The sequence below is a fragment of the Sebastes fasciatus genome, chromosome 8 (assembly GCF_043250625.1).
Source record: "Sebastes fasciatus isolate fSebFas1 chromosome 8, fSebFas1.pri, whole genome shotgun sequence".
Classification (NCBI taxonomy): Eukaryota; Metazoa; Chordata; class Actinopteri; order Perciformes; family Sebastidae; genus Sebastes; species Sebastes fasciatus.
In genome coordinates, this window is record NC_133802.1 from 14274215 (window position 1) to 14290702 (window position 16488).

At 40.8% G+C, this 16488-nt stretch overlaps 1 protein-coding gene across 1 annotated transcript; it reads right to left on the bottom strand.

Moving 5' to 3' along the window:
• Window positions 1-942: 942 nt before the first annotated feature.
• LOC141771971 (immunoglobulin-like and fibronectin type III domain-containing protein 1) lies at window positions 943-15811 on the bottom strand. The gene is made up of 17 exons (XM_074642522.1): window positions 15695-15811; window positions 14323-14521; window positions 13627-13899; window positions 13285-13518; window positions 10693-11391; window positions 9645-9775; window positions 8608-8749; window positions 8163-8456; window positions 7179-7475; window positions 4418-4597; window positions 4207-4335; window positions 3657-3965; window positions 2298-2383; window positions 2012-2204; window positions 1619-1915; window positions 1212-1538; window positions 943-1135 (listed from the first exon to the last, which is right to left on the bottom strand). The coding sequence occupies exons 1-17, from the start codon at window positions 15809-15811 to the stop codon at window positions 1131-1133; spliced, it is 3912 nt and encodes a 1303-aa protein (XP_074498623.1). The 3' UTR covers window positions 943-1130.
• Between the last annotated feature and the right edge of the window lie 677 nt (window positions 15812-16488).

Consider the following 16488-nt stretch of genomic DNA (forward strand, 5'->3'; position numbering starts at 1 on the left):
TTTTCTCTTATTTTCCTTTAATTTGTTTGTATTTATTTTGTCAATGCACATTGTATTGTTGATTTGATTTGAGAGAGGTTGTAGAAGAAAATGTTATATCTCTTAGTTTCATTCACTGTATTCTTCTTATATTGTATTTGTGTATTCCTGCCATAACTGTGTAATAGCAAGCTCCGTGTTAAGAGAAACTCTTTTATCTTATTAACAGATCTCTGTGAGCAGTCACACCTTAACTAATCAAATCTCCTTTTGCTTGTGTGAAACAGAGATGCATTGAGCCTATGTGAATCCACTCAGACAGACTTGTGAGTTGGGTCTGTCAGACGCCCTCCCCGTGGGACTGACACAGAATTCATATCTTGGGTGCTGGTAGTTTCAATGTCCTTCTTTCTTCCTGAGAACTTTAGTTTAGCCCAGTTGAGCTCACACATTTTGTTTATCCTGTTATTTCCTGGAAACCTGTATATAATCCTGGCCAGAAACTCACTTTGGTCAGAGAGAATTCTACAGCCTTGTTATGAACATTGTCTCCACAGTACTGTGAATATAACTCATCTGAACCAGCCACAGAATTGGCCCCGAAGGAATTTGTCTTCCGCATTGTGTAAGCCTTATGGCTTCTTGACTTGTCCTGTCATACAGGTTCCACTGTGGTGCTTTCTGTTTTTATAGTGATTGTATAGTGCAAATGAACCATTAATCAATCCATTATCCACTCACATTCACACCTATACAGGTTCATCTAGACCCAGAGAAGAACAGAGAAGGCACCCAAACCTTCTTGATGTGAGATGACAGGTGGCATGAGCAAGAGACAGAAAAACAAACAGCCACCGTATCATTAGTGTTATGTATCTGCTGTACAAGCTGCTGGGCCTCTATATCAAGCTTGCTATTCATTGATTATCTGATTTGAACCACGAGAGAGAAAACTCCAAAGTAAAATCATTTTCAAACCACCCAAGTCAATGTTTTATTTTTATAAGCAGTCCAATTAATACATATCATCTTTTTCTTATTGCAAATGGTGCATTACATCCAAGCAGCACAACCACTTCAACTCAAACATCATGTATTAGATCTAACCCTTAAAAATAAATACTGCTCACATCGTGGTGTCCTCAGTTTCTTCACTCTGTATGGAAGAGAGATGATTTAGCATCATTAAGTACGTTTTTTTTAATTAAAGTGCAGGCGTGTTTGTCTCTCACCTGTGACGCTGAGGACGGTGGAGCACTCAGCCCGTCCGAGGGAATTCTCTGCCATGATAGAATATTCCCCTATGTTTTTGGGGCCTACTTGGAGAATAGACATGGAGCAAACTCCACAGGTTTCGGAGATGTAGTAGTTGGTATCAGTGTTCAGGCTGATGTGGTTGCGATACCACGTGATGCGAGGTTTGGGATTTCCCTTCACTGCACAGCTCATATAGCATTCATAGCCTTTGGGTGCATTGTGAAGCTTCAGAGGTACAATGAAGGTCGGAGCACATCGCAAATCACAGTCCTTTCTGGTTGGTACACTCACCACAAATTTTTCTGAAGACAGACATGAGAAACAGTAAGATTTTTTCCTGAAGAAGTGAAAATTTGAGGTTGTTTGAGATGCACAAACTCACTTTTCTTCTTCTCCGTCCAACAGGTTGGCGACTCTGACGGTGCAGATACGCCCATGTCGTTTTTGGCGTACACCCGGAAGTGATATTCCCTCCCGTGCATGATGTTGCACACTGTGAACTTGTTGTTGAAGAGTCTGTCAGCCACCGTGGTCCATGTGCGTTTGGTACAGTCCAGTTTGGACACTGTGTAGTGGAGGCGGTCATCACGCTTCTCATCAGGAGACGGCTCCCAGATCACTGTCACTGTGCCGGGCACATTTTCATCCAGTTCTACCGGCCCAGGAGGCTTTGGATCATCTGGAACCACAAACACTTTTACTGGCTCATCCATTAACACCACGTTGACATCGATGTAGCAAAAGAAAACATACATCTTAATTATTTCAGTTTTACCTGTGACCCTGACCTCTGTACTGAATGTCTCCTGTCCTGCAAGATTTTTCACCAAAATGGAGTAGATGCCAGAATCGGAGCGCTCAGACGTGGGGATGAGCAGCTGGGACGATTCGTCAGAGTTACTGATTGTAACTCGCTTTGTCACTGGCACATTGTCCTTTAGCCACATAATATGTGGCCGTGGGGAGGCCTGTAAAAAGAGAGCATAAGTAATATCTTGAGTAGTTCAGGCCTGAATGTAACCTTTAGGTTTGCCTCAATTACCAATAAGTATAAATCTCACCTCAAAGTTCACTGTGATCCTGACAGAGTTTCCTGCCCTCACCACCAGGAAGCTCTTCATCTTGTGGTTTGTGAACTTTGGCCTCACTAGAATAATGAGCAAAAGCAAGGACAAGTGCTTTAAGACATATTTAACTTGACAAGGTTCTTATGTAGTGGAATAAGCTCAAATACATGCATTCTGTGGAATTCTATCCCCTGAGTTACTTATTTTGAAGAGTAAGTAAGTAAGAACACAATAATGTACATGTAGAGAAGCATTAAGAAAAGATAAATATTAAAGGTACAGTGGGAAGGATTTCGTGGCCTCTAGTGGTGTGGTTGCAGATTGCAACCAACTGAGTACCTCTTCGCTCAATCCTCCCTTTCCATGACTGCGGAAACGTGAGCTGCCGAGTGCAAAACCGTAGTAACGCCGTTCGCCTCGCTCAGAGCCATCCTTACCATAATAAAAGAAGAAACAAATCACCAGCACTCACAGATAAAAGATCTTTCTTAGTTTATTCTGGGCAAAAAAACAAAAGCGTTTCAGCAATAAGCCATCAGCATACTCACTCAAGCAGTTTTAAACACACAGGGGAGGCGTTTCCTGGCGGTGCATTCACAGGCAAATCTTATTATGTAATCATATATTTTCTCTCCCGATTGGTGTCTGTGCCTCCCCTGTGTGTTTAGAACTGGCATTAATGCTTGAGTGAGTACGCTGATGATGGCTTATAGTTGAAACGCTTTTGTTTTTTTGCCCAGAATAAACTTAGAAAGATCCTTTATCTGTGAGTGCCGGTCATTTTTTTCTTCTGTCCTTACCACCACCGGGCACCCGATACCGTTCAAGTTTAGGAGCCATGCTCGCTGTTACTGTTTACTTCATCCTTACCATAATAACACTATTTTAGGAGCAACGGAAGTCAGACGGCAGCTGGCGTTACCATGGTTTTGCACTCTGTGGTTCACATTACCACAGTTTCACAAGCGTGTCAGAGAACTATGGTGGCCTTCAGGTAATGCAAAAACGCGAAAGGCCAGTGTTTGGTTTGTCTGTTCTGGGCTACTGTAGAAACATGGCGGAGCAACATGGTGATCCATGAAGAGGACCCGTTCCCTATGTAGATATGAAGGGCTCATTCTAAGCTAGCGAAAACACAACTTAGTTTCATGTTAATATATACTAAAGAAAAAGCAGTTAGAAAGATTATATTCAATTTCTGCAAATAGATCCCCCAAAATGCTAGACACTGTTCCTTTAAGAGCTATGTGGGACTGTAAAGAAGCAGAATGAATTTTGGAAAAAATGTTAATGCATGGTGCAACTAACCAGCAACATATTTTTTCTTAAATTTCTACTGACGTATTGACATACCAGGTGAGGGCATTGCAAGGACGTAGTTGGCCAGCTCCTCGGGAGCACTATCTCCTCCATCATTAATCGCAATCACTCTCACCCAGTACATGCCCATGGGCTTGAGGCCTCTCACACTGAAGGAAGTCGTGATGATGAGAGTGGTATTACAGCGGGACCATTCAATGCACTCTGCAGGCCGAATCTCAACAAAATATCCCTTTGCTTCGTCCTGTATCCCCGGTCTATCCTCGGGTTTGGTCCAAATCAGGACCAAGTGGGAGTAAGAAGTTTCTGTCACCCTGAGGCTTGTGACTTTACCAGGAGGTTCTGGGGTACACAACATTAAAAGGCATGCAATTACAAATATCAATCAGTTTAAATCAAACAAATTATTAGAATTCATAATAAATATGTTAATTTTAATATTTTAACTAATACAAATTAAATGTTATACATTAATAGGTGACTCTTTTTAATATCATATGATTTTAAGATACGTACATGATATATTCTGCACAATGTATGGTTTATTGTTGACTGTTGCATGGAAAACGGTTGCAACACTTACGCTTTGGATCCCGTGCAAAAACAAACTCTGAGGCGTTGCTGAATTCACCGACTCCTGACAGGTTTATGGCAGTGACTCTCAATTCATATTCCATTCCTGACACAACATCTTTCACTGCATATTTCTTTTCTGGAAGTAACAACAACAAGACATCAGTGCTGTGGTCTTAAAAGCCATCAGATTGAACTACAGTCAAATAAAAATTGCAGACCTTTTATCAGCTCATCCATGGCATTGACAACGGTCCACAGATTACTCCCCTTCTTGCGTTTCTCCAAAATATAGCCCAGGATACGCGAACCTCCCGTATTGCTCGGTGAAGCCCAGGAGACATTGATGCAGTCGTCGTAGGCGCTGACCACCTTTGGAGGTGCTGGAGGGCCAGGAAAAGCTGAAACATGCAGAAACAATATGGTTGTAAAGGTTGAAGTCAGAGAGGATGTAGTTTGAGACTCTTCTTAGTTCAGTAGCAATGCAGTGTTGATGACCAGGTGGATTCTTCCACCAAGAAATCAGTTATATTCAGGTCATGTTACAAATGAAGAAAACAGAGATCTGTGCTGTGTTTGTTTTTGTGCTGAAATTCAAAAGAGTGTCAAAGTTACTAGGGTAGGTAGGGGGCACATGAGAGAGGAAGCTGTGTTGACAAGGTTAAGTAGGAAGGGGGAGTTGCTCAGGTACAGAGCAGGAGGGAGAGGAGGAGACAAAGAAAGAGAGGAGTGTGATGCGCGGAAACGAAGCAGCATGTAAAATTATGGTATTCTGGAAATTATAAGGTTTAGTATAATTATATTGAATCATTTAAGTGATATTTGTGCACACATACTAATCATAGGTCAAAACAGCGCTAAATGTGGCTGAATTATAAAGGGCAAAAGTGGTAAAATGAAGAGCCGTTTGGGAGCCGAAAGAGCCGGTTCTTCTTGGTGAGCTGAGCCAAATGATCTGGCTCACTAAAAAGAGCCGGAATTCCCATCACTAATTGTCTGATCCAAACTCCGGAACAGAAGGTGGCTGTAATGCGCCAAGAAACTGGACGTAACTAACGGACGTAAAACAAGAGAAGAAGAAGAAGTTTACTGCGCACGCCCTACATCTATGCGCACGCCCTTAATTGACATATGCCACACCTGTCACCTGCCTGTTGGGTACCAAAGTGGAACCGCACCGGTAGGCTCCTCTGTGCGGGTCCGGGTTTTAGAGCCACAGCTTGGGGAAATTAGTGGAAACAATCTTCTTTATTACAGCAGATGGATAAACTTCGTTTCTTGTTACTATAACCGTCTTTGAAGAATCCGGAAACGTCTTCAAAACAGCCGTAAGTGTTGTCAAACGACATGTGGCGTTTTTTAAAAGTTTGGTTCGACATAAAGGATGCTTATAGCCTGCTCTGTAGGGAATTATTTGCAATATTCACAAGTGAACCAAAGGTTGGTCAAAGGTCGGACAAATAGCTTGCTACAAAATCCAGTATTTTAATGGAAACAAATGGAAAATAGAGTTCTCTGCTATCCAAACGTAATGTTACTGTTTTCCAGCAGCTTGTGGAAAGAAACTGGACCATGACCTTGAAGAGGACTTTTTCAGACTTGTCAAGGACGACTGGGAGTCTTATAGACCAGTGAGACTGATGGCTTCAATGGAAAACTTGTGCAACACATGAAGGAAGGACTGGAGGATGGAGTTTTTTTTCAAGAAGACATCAAAAAGTAAGTTGTGTTATGTTGTTTGGTTTGTGTTGTGTTAAGTACAGTAGTGATGGGAATTCCGGCTCTTTTTAGTGAGCCAGATCATTTGGCTCAGTTCACCAAGAAGGGCCGGCTCTTTCGGCTCCCAAATGGCTCTTCATTTTACCACTTTTGCCTTTTATAATTCAGCCACATTTAGCGCTGTTTTGACCTAGGAATAGTATATGTGCACATATCACTTAAATTATTCAATATAATTATGCTTAACCTTATAATTTCCAGAATACCATAATTTTACATGCTGCTCCATTTCCGACTGTCACTTATCTTGTCCACTATTCGCGCACCACACTCCTCTCTCTTTCTCTCCTCCTCTCCCTCCTGCTCTGTATCTGTAGGCCGTCAGCACGCCGTGCACCCCCGCCCCTCCCTGCTTGATGGTATGATCCTTGTCTGTCATCACCTGATTGGTCACACGGAAGTCATTAACACAACATTCAGTAACGGTCAGTGCATGGAGTGCCCGGTGCGGAGAAGATCGTCCTATCATTCTGCCTTGAATTAATTAAAGAAAAAAAAAAAAAACAGCTCTCGGATGCGAGCCGGCTCTTATCGTTCACTTAAAAGAGCCGGCTCTTTGAACCGGCTCGTTTGCGAACGACACATCTCTACCGTACAGGGCCTGTGCTTGTTGTGACCTTGTGTTTTTTTCTGCTGACTTTTTATTAGTTGGCTGTTGTGTAAAATGTATGTGAGACTGTGTTTCTGTGACACATTCGTAGATCTAAAACCTAGTAAACATAGTGAGCTTTTTGAGATCTGGAAAGGAGAATAAGATGTCACTTTTTGAGTGTAATTTGATGTCAGATGAACTGAGGTTTTGACTTGCAAGGTTTCTAACCAGCGCCCAGGACAGTGGACATTGTCTTACTTTATTTAGCTCAAAGGTTGCAGCCTTTGCTGTGTTTTTGGACAATGCAAGGGACTGTAGTGAATGCTTATATGATTTGCCATGTGACTTGTCATTGGCAAGATTTCATTGTCATCACTTTGGTTTTGTGGGTGAATTTTAGATTTATTTGCCGTGCCAAGAGAAGAAGAGGACTTATTGCCATTCGACCATAAAAGTGTTCAGTTATGTTTAACTGACATTAATCAAAAAGTGAAAGCTCAGTATAGGTGCAGTTTATCATCTATGACATCCCCGTCTTTCTTTAGGATTATAGATTAGTGGGTGGATCAAACTAATCTGAAACATATCACACAAATACGAGTTTGGCTCACCTAAAGTGCCGGCTTGCATTTCATCAGTCTCCATCACTTCGCTCGTACCCTCGGCAGTCACTGCCCGGATACGGTAACAATATTTGCGGCCATGGTCCACGTCTGTATCGCGGTAGCTGGGCACACCTGGGATCTCCCCGATTTTCTTCCAGGTGTTTCGTCCCACCTGCTGTCGCTCCATTATGTAGTTAATCACTGGTGAGCCGCCATCATCCTTTGGAGGCCTCCACCTAAACTCAACACATATAGCCGAGCTCTCTGTTACCTCTGCAGGACCCAGGGGTGGAGTAGGTTTGTCTGAAACATCATAAAAGTGTTAGTTAAAGCTTGAAAACGCTTCTTATAGGCGTATGTGTGAGAGCGAACACTGCATTTACACTAGGGAAACAGCATTTTCACATGGTAAATTTTGACAGTTGTGATGCTGGCAGCGATGGCAGATGTAGCAGAGGTTTGAACATAATAACTTCTGTCAAGCACTGAAATGTATTTGCAGAACACGTCTTTAACCTGTCACATTATCACCTACTGGGATTCTGCCTCAAGTAGAACAAAAACAATCTTGATATTTTTTTTTTCAGTCAGTTGTACCGTACGGTAGTTTTGAGAGCTGCAGTTGAAATATATAAGTACCTAAATCTGTCCAGGCACAGATGGGCTCAGTGAAATGTGGCGCCCTTTTCACCTGATAGAGAAAAGACTGGCCTGATTTTTTATGCGAATGAATTATGCGGATGAGATGTGAAGCATTTAACGAGACTGCTGTCTGCTGTTCTTAAGATCTTACAAGAGCAAAGTTCTTCTAACTAAACAGCTTGCTGTACAAATCACATCCTTTTGTCACCTATAAAGATTAGATTTGGACGCTGAGTTAATTATTTCCTTTGAATTGGTCTGACATTTTTATTGTTATATGTAGAGCATAAGAGAAAAAATCTGTGTGTGTGATAAGAGATTTTCCTGTATTGTTCTTCATTCACTCACCGAGCACAATTAGCTGTGAAATTGCCTCAATGAAGCCATCTTCGTTCTTGAGCTTAATCTTGATCTCTCCCGTGTCCTTCCTCTGGCACCTGCTCAGGAGCAAGCGGCTGTGACTTGCAGATTTCTCGATCTTTGTGTTGCTGTCATCAAGAAGCTCTTCTCCCTCTCTGTACCACCTAATCTTTACGGGTTCATGGCCAACAAAATGCATCTTGAAGATGACGTTGTGCCCCACTTTGACTGTCACAGGCTCGGTGAAAGCACTGAGGTCTTCGGGGTCAAACCTTGGAGGATCTACAAAAATGCTCCAGTTAGTCATTTCACTGGTATTTAGATTTGATCTGATTCTGACCTTTCACTGTAAATATAATACATCATTTAATTTTTCCAGTTATACTGCATAATATCAAAACAACATTACTGTTATCATGACAAATTCTCAAACCTTTGACGTTAATTATTGCCTCTGTTTTACGACCATCTGCCTCCAAGCGGTATTTCCCAGAGTGCTCTTCCTCGCACCTGATTATGACTAATTTATGGATTGCACCATCTTTAGTGACACTGAAATTGTCATCTGGGGATATCTGATAGGAAAAGGGGCAGACGGATGAAAATAAAGAAATCAAGCAACTTTTAGTTATTCAAATCAGCAACAATGCACGACCAGCAGGGCTTTGTGTCCAGCTCTGTTGCATTACAAATACACTCAGAGTATCTAAACATCTGCCAAATGTTTGAGGTACATCACACATAACTTATGAAACCTGTGGTAATTTCCAGGTACCACCATCAAGAAAGTGATAATGCTCTTGTAGGAGCCATTTCTGGAGTTATGTAGTGTATGTAGGACACAGATCGTCCAGTAGGTGGCACCCTTGTGTTGTGTTTTTCTATAAAGGTAGGACCTTCATTCAGGTGACTGGTGATGCCAGATGGAGGAGGAGCACAAATAGCTTTTTGACCATCACGCCAGGTGAATGCTGTGGTTGTATTTGTGAAAATGTTGACTGTATGGAGTTTTTGGATATTGCGGGTTATGATTGCGTGCATGTAACTCATTGAAGACAATGAGAAATAAATATTCCAGCAGAAGAAGTTGGACTATTATGCGACGATGCTACAGCGAACGCGTCAATTATAAGCCCGTCTATGCTGGCTGGATTTGAACCGGGGACTTTGCGGTTTCATGAAACGTGTCTTAGGGTCCTGTCACACCTCCGAAACTCAGGTGTGTTCATCTGTTAAATGCGGTTAGTTTGGATGTCAAAACTGTCAATTGAACTCTCGTGCAGGCTAAACAACCGGTCCCAGTAACTATCCTTGAATTATTACTTTGTTCGTCACTATTTTTAATATAAAAAGTCCAGTTACAGTCTGGACTAATAACGATCGTAATTACTGAATATATATATATATCAGTTTCTTGACGGCAACTACACAGTACCCAAGAAAATGATGAGTTTGACCTTTACAACTGACCTTTTTGCCGTCTCTGAACCAGACTCCCTCACAGTCTTCACTGCTGAGCTTACATGTTAACTCGGCAGACTCATTGATGATAGCATTGACATCAGACAGACCACAGATGAAATGAACCCCTGGATCTAACACACACACACACACACACACACACACACACACAGTGAGCAGTTAGGTACTTAATTATTTTGACTGCCATCCAAAAGCAAACCTGTTTCACAATGATAGAAAAAAAACCAAATTAAATGTTCAAACATTTCCTATTCTTCCTAAAATTTTTCATAATATTTGTTTCTATTTATTTATATATTTTTTTATTATTTTCATTTATTTTATTTTTTAGTCCCTGCAGGGAGTTTTTTTGTTCTCTCAGATTAGATCAGATGTAGTTTGTAACCACAAACTAAAACCTCCATACAAAAATGTCATATAAGTCATATAAATACATAACAGACTAAATGCATATAAAGTTAAGGGTACTATACTAATACTACATTTAAAAAATTATAAACATGAGAAGTTATACACATTACAAGCAGGTATACAAAAGAACAGCCGCAGATGCATCCAGCTGGAGCTCCTTCCTGTGATTCATTCATGACACATTTTACTTACCAATGAACACATCTTCTATCAGTGAGCCATGTCTTTTACGCTTTGAATGTGTGGCAGTGCCAGTCGCATCCTCAGTCTCATCACACTCATTGGGGTCTTCAGGACGTGTGCTTTCACCTTTTTTAAAAATCAAAATATTCAACCCTGAACTTTACAAACACACAGTAATTTAAATCTTTTTTGAAAATCATACCATTATAGAAGTCTGAGAAGGTGCACACGGACAGAAAACCATGCCGATAAACAACTATTTCTGCCTATACACAACAAGAATATACACGTTTAAGAGTGACTACCTCTCTCTTCCACTCATAAAAACACATTGTGGAACAATATGAACTGCTTCAGGGAGCAACAGATCTAAAATGTTATTGTCTGAACATTAACCCTTACTACACCTCCATGCAGTAATGCACCACTTGTGGTCTCTTACCATTGACTGCTTTCTGTGGCTTCTGGCGTTTCTTTAAACAACTTGAATGCTTGACCTGGCCATTAGGGTCCTCATTCTCATCACTGTCATTTGCTTCATCGTATCGTCCTTCATCGCCACTTCCTTCATCGTATCTTCCTTTATCGCCCCTTCCTTCAGCGTATCTTCCTTTATCGCCACTTCCTTCATCGTATCTTCCTTTATCGCCCCTTCCTTCATCGTATCTTCCTTTATCGCCACTTCCTTCATCGTATCTTCCTTTATCGCCCCTTGCTTCATCGTATCTTCCTTTATCGCCCCTTGATTCATCGTATCTTCCTTTATCGCCCCTTGCTTCATCGTAGCTTCCTTCATCATATCTTCCTTTATCACCCCTTGATTCATCGTATCTTCCTTTATCGCCCCTTCCTTCATCGTATCTTCCTTCATCTCCCCTTGCTTCATCGTATCTTCCTTTATCGCCCCTTCCTTCATCGTATCTTCCTTCATCTCCCCTTGCTTCATCGTATCTTCCTTTATCGCCCCTTGATTCATCGTATCTTCCTTTATCGCCCCTTCCTTCATCGTATCTTCCTTCATCGCCCCTTGCTTCGTCGTATCTTCCTTCATCGCCACTTGCTTCGTTGTATCTTCCTTCATCGTCACCTGCTTCACCGTATCTTCCTTCATCGTCACCTGCTAGTCCATTTGGATCTTGCTCTAGAAGCAGAACCACAAGGACTAGAGACATCGAACACCTCTTCTTAACCGGATGTGAGGCAAACGAGCAATCAGATTGTTTCAGTTTTTCCCAATGAATATGTCCTAACCTGCTCCATGCGTCAGCAAAGAGGCAATGCAATGTGACGCCCTGGCTCTATTTATGCAAAGTTTTGCGCACCTCCAACCTATTTTCATTGGTCAAAATCAGCGCTGACAATTAATCAATATGACTGTTTCTATGTAATAGAGCGTGACCTCACTCGTAGTAAAATTTTTCGCGCTCGATTCGCCAGCGTTCGCTCGATTCGCCAGTGTTCGCTCGATTCGCCAGCGTTCGCTCGATTCGCCAGCGTTCGCTCGATCACTTTATGTTAGGAAAAGGTGTCACTTTTCTTCCAACCGAAGACGAGCTGTGCCAGTTGCATTTCTGTCATCATGAATTTCACTAATATTTAAAACAATATTACACCTAATTAAAGAGAAAATAGTGCTGTTAGTAATGTTCCAGTTTGTTTGGATAAAAAAAAATATCAAAAATGTATACTCTCCTTAGATTCGACTACAGAGGTATCACAGACAATGTAAGCTCTGTAATCAAACTAGCGATTTATGTTGAAAAAAACGTATGTTTTTGTCATCATTGCATATTACACAGAAATGGCCAAATCGCAGCAATAAATACTGTTTCTTCTGTCAGTACTTTACTATCTTACGTATCTGATACAAGTGTGCCTAATCGTGAGGGGGTAAGTGTGATACATTTCCTCCATGCAGTCAATATGTTCCCTGTTGTGTCTTACCAGATGTAAGCATATGTTGTTTCCGTTGGACCTTCCTTGTGTGCCTTGGGCATCTGACGGACCCAGTAGAGTCTTTATTTCCATCAGGACCAGCCACTTCATTTTGACTTGTGGCAAATGTTTGACTCTGGTTGAACTCTACATCAACACTTCTCCCACTGGACTCTGCACACACACAATCATAAGAATGGGTAATGTTTAAAAAATAAGTGTGGATGTTAACTGAGCACATTTCTAAAAAAGTGTTGTCAAAGAAAGAAATGGACTGTTTAAATACATATGAATATGTATTTAAACAATATGAGCAGCACATTTTCTACATGTTGTCTTACCAGTTGGCACATGTTCTGTCTCTTGACCATATTTTATATATCTTGAATTATTGGCAGATCCAGTGAAGTCCTCATTCTCTTCATAATACCCATCTTCATTTGTATCTGTGGTATGTCAATAAATAGTTTAATAATTGAGCTTCCATTTAAATTTACAGCTGTAATTTAGAAGTTATTGATTACAACTTTTAAAGGCATCACGTCTAACCATGACCGAAACAATACATGAATGTACCATTTTTCTAATCTTTGGTGAACATATAAAGTAAGTAAGCCCAAAGCTGGTAAACAGCTGATCATTTATCATCAAGATTCATAAAATGTGTCTGCGATATCACACTTAATCCGGGTACTGAAGGGCAAAGACCATATTAACTGACAACCAATCATGTTATAATTTAATCTCCTCCCTTCCTCCTTGGAAATAACAAAAGTGAAGTAGCAGCAAGTCTACATGTTTTGATCATAAACAAAGATTTTAACCCCCACTGATTCCTCACTACAGTACTGACGGTGAAAATGCATTGTTAGGCATAGATCGACATTACCTGTTACCTTGTCAAAATCCGCTTGACTAAATCTGATGTGTTTCTTTTTCTTGGGGTCATCTACTATCAGTTGCGCTCCTGCTTGTGTTACACACCCTGAAGCATCTAATGTTTCTGTGCCGTCTCCTCTTGAGATTTTGATCTTAGATTTCGCTTTGCTGCCTGTTGGCTCAGACAGGGCACCGTTTTTTGCTGCTCTGCTGTTTTTACCAGTTCCAGTGACTGCACTTCTTTCGCCATCTCTTCCACTTGTGGTTAATGACTTCCCTACTTTCGGTTGTCCTTCTCCGTGTCTTGCTTTTACGGCTGCTAAAATCTTCTCCATCTCCTCTCGATTTTTTATTTGTTGCTCTCTGGCCACCTTCTCAAGGTCGATCTGTGCTCCACCAGCCAAGGTAGTTTTACGAGCTCTCTTCATGCCAGCAGATGCCGGGTCACTCTTGACTTAGAGGATATGAAATGAAATACAATACACATGACACATAACTCACATTTATTTGTGAAAATCATCACTCACAATTATGGCAGCAATTAGGGAGCACTTGATATTACCTTGAACAACCAGCCAGGCACTGCAGGACGTAATGCCAGCCACAGCTGAATAGATGCCTTTGTCCTGCTGGTTGCAGTCCTTGATCAGCAGCCGGTGGATCAGTTTGTGGTCTGACACGTTTATGCTGTATTTCTCTCCATCCTCCAGGACGCTGCCCTTGCCCATCCATGTGATTCTAGGCAGTGGGTGAGTCAGGACACACGCAAAGAGGGCATCGTCTCTTTCTTGAGCTTTAAGCTCCTGAATTTTTATAACGAAGTCCACATTGGAAACTGTAAAAGCAACACAAAGAAGTCAGTGAACCTAGCCATTGATTTATTTTGTTACACAGAACTACTATTATTAATAGGAGAGATATATGGATACAGTGTGTGTGTGTTTGTCAGTGAAGTGTATCACCTCTGAACCAGAAACATCTACACATAGGCCTAATTATAAAACTGAAACCAACTGTCACATTTCCCATAAATCTTTAGCTAAAGCACAGAGGGACACCAGTAGAGATTAAGCAAGGAATTTACTTACTCTACAGAACTTTCTTCCTTTTCACAGTTTGTTCACTATTGTTAAATTATGAATTATGAAATGGACCTTTTTAAAGGAACCGTTAAAACACACTAGATGGATACCCATGGACAACAGCCATATATCGATTTTTAAAAACGTTCAATCCCGACCACTGTTCCTGAACCTACGGTTAAACTCTGTAGAGAGGAGGGCGGCCTCTTCATCCACCAGATTCAGCCCTGTGTCGAGGAGGTTGCCCTCTTCATCCACCTGATCAAGCCCAGGGCCCTTTTGCATCAGGCCTTTAATATTTGAATCCTTCGTCCTCGCAGCACTCCTCAGGCTGTGTTTCTCTGTTGCATCTTCATCATATGGAATCCCACCATCCTACCAAGTACACAGAGGAGTTAACAGACCAAATCAACTTTAATATTCTGACAATGGACTAGAGCTGTCCTGAATACCATTTTTTTTGGGCTTTGAAACTTCGGTGAGAGATATTCGAAGCTTCGGGACACTGCCGCTCTACTGTACACACACGCACTTCTACACATAACTAACAACAATATCCGTCTGAGTCAGTATTCAAATGCTTCGAGTATTTAAATACTGACTTGGAGGTTGATTACCATTGCAACAGTCGAAGCTTTGAAGCATTCGGGTCAACCGTCAAGATCTTTTCAATATATTGTGCATGTTTAATTTGAAAATGATTAACATTTTTCAGTTATTGTTTTTAAATCAGCACTTTGAATCTGTAAGTAAATACGTTTTAAGACATACACAATGGCTGTGTCTGAAATCCCCCCCTTGTCGACTGACTCATTACTACCTAAATAATTGAAACTCAATATTTTACTCTATAGTGAGCACTAAATTGAAATGCATTATTGTCCTTTTGCATCATCACTGCCAGGTGAAGTCCATCCATAAAATTAGGCATATTGCATTGTGGTATTGTTAGCAGAAAGCAGTATACGTTCCATGGCATTTTTGAGTGCACTATAAAGTGCGTAAATTTCACACCCAGTATTTGGATTGGGACATTCCAATAAAAGGGTGGAGAGTAAATATAACACACTATATAGCAAATAGAGAGTGATTACACAGACGCAGTCAGTGTAAATACTGTAAAAGGAGCTCAACAGCTCAATCGCTGTGCATCTTTAAGCTCAATTTCCAGCTCTAATGAAGCACAGCCACCTTTTTAGCATGATTATACCTGTTTTCTGATACTGGCAAGAGATGGAAACAGCTGATTGAGATGGGAGTTGGAGATATCTTGGGAGTGAGCGAGTCAGAATTAATCAGATAAAATGAGCAGTAAAAACGGATGTTTGTGAGTAAATATTTCAGATGCAATTCTTGTGCTAATTTTGAATCATTACGTTACCACAGCACGCAATAAAATGCTAGGTTTGGTGAATATTCAGAATGAATATGAGTTTAATCAGTGCCAGATGTCTTCTGTGAAATGACAAATCCATCATAGCTTGTTAAGAACTGTGATGATTTAGCTGGAGATAATGGATGTTCTTTGAGAGCCGACAGTTTTCATACCTTACACTTTTTTTGCACCCTCTCCTTCTTCTCTTCCAGTTTCTTGCGGATCAAATGCAAGTCTGCCACACCAAACTCAGTACAGATGCGCTCGTAGTCTTGCCTGTCAGCATTCATCATCGCGTCCCAGAATCTTTCATCAGCTTCCCCTTCTGCTTTTTCCTCTACTTTACTAAAGTAAATGTTTATGGCCGGACAAGAATCAGTGATGAAATTCACACACTTGCAGAAATATAACAGATATCATGTTATCTGTTTTCTTACCTTCTCCGCAGCAGTTTTCTGAAGTCTGATGGATTTTTCGAAGCTGAAAGCAGTAAATTCAGCTCAAGTTTGTTAATGTCTTTTACAGCTATACTGTAGATTTGAAGTCAGATAAAGCTATGGGCGAGCTAGACATCGGAAAATAATAATTTTCAATAATTAAAAACATACATTTAAATGAGAAGTGTGATGGAAAGTGAAGGATATTACAATTTAAGTTACAGTATTACGACTGCCTGACATCAAACCAATATTCACAATCATGTTTAGAGCTGTATTGCGTGAACTCTTACCCTCAATCACATTTAATGTCATTGTGCAGACAGCTTTGCCATATTCGTTTGCAGCATAGCATTTGTATGTATCTGTTTCCTCACCAGACACTTTGATAATCTAGAAATACAAATAACATGTAACACGGCAAGACATCAGGTTCACAGATTGATACAAGCATTTTAATACAGTTTTACTCTTGATACTGTTTTACTGTGATGTTAAAAACTCTAACTGTTTGTGAAATAATTTACTCA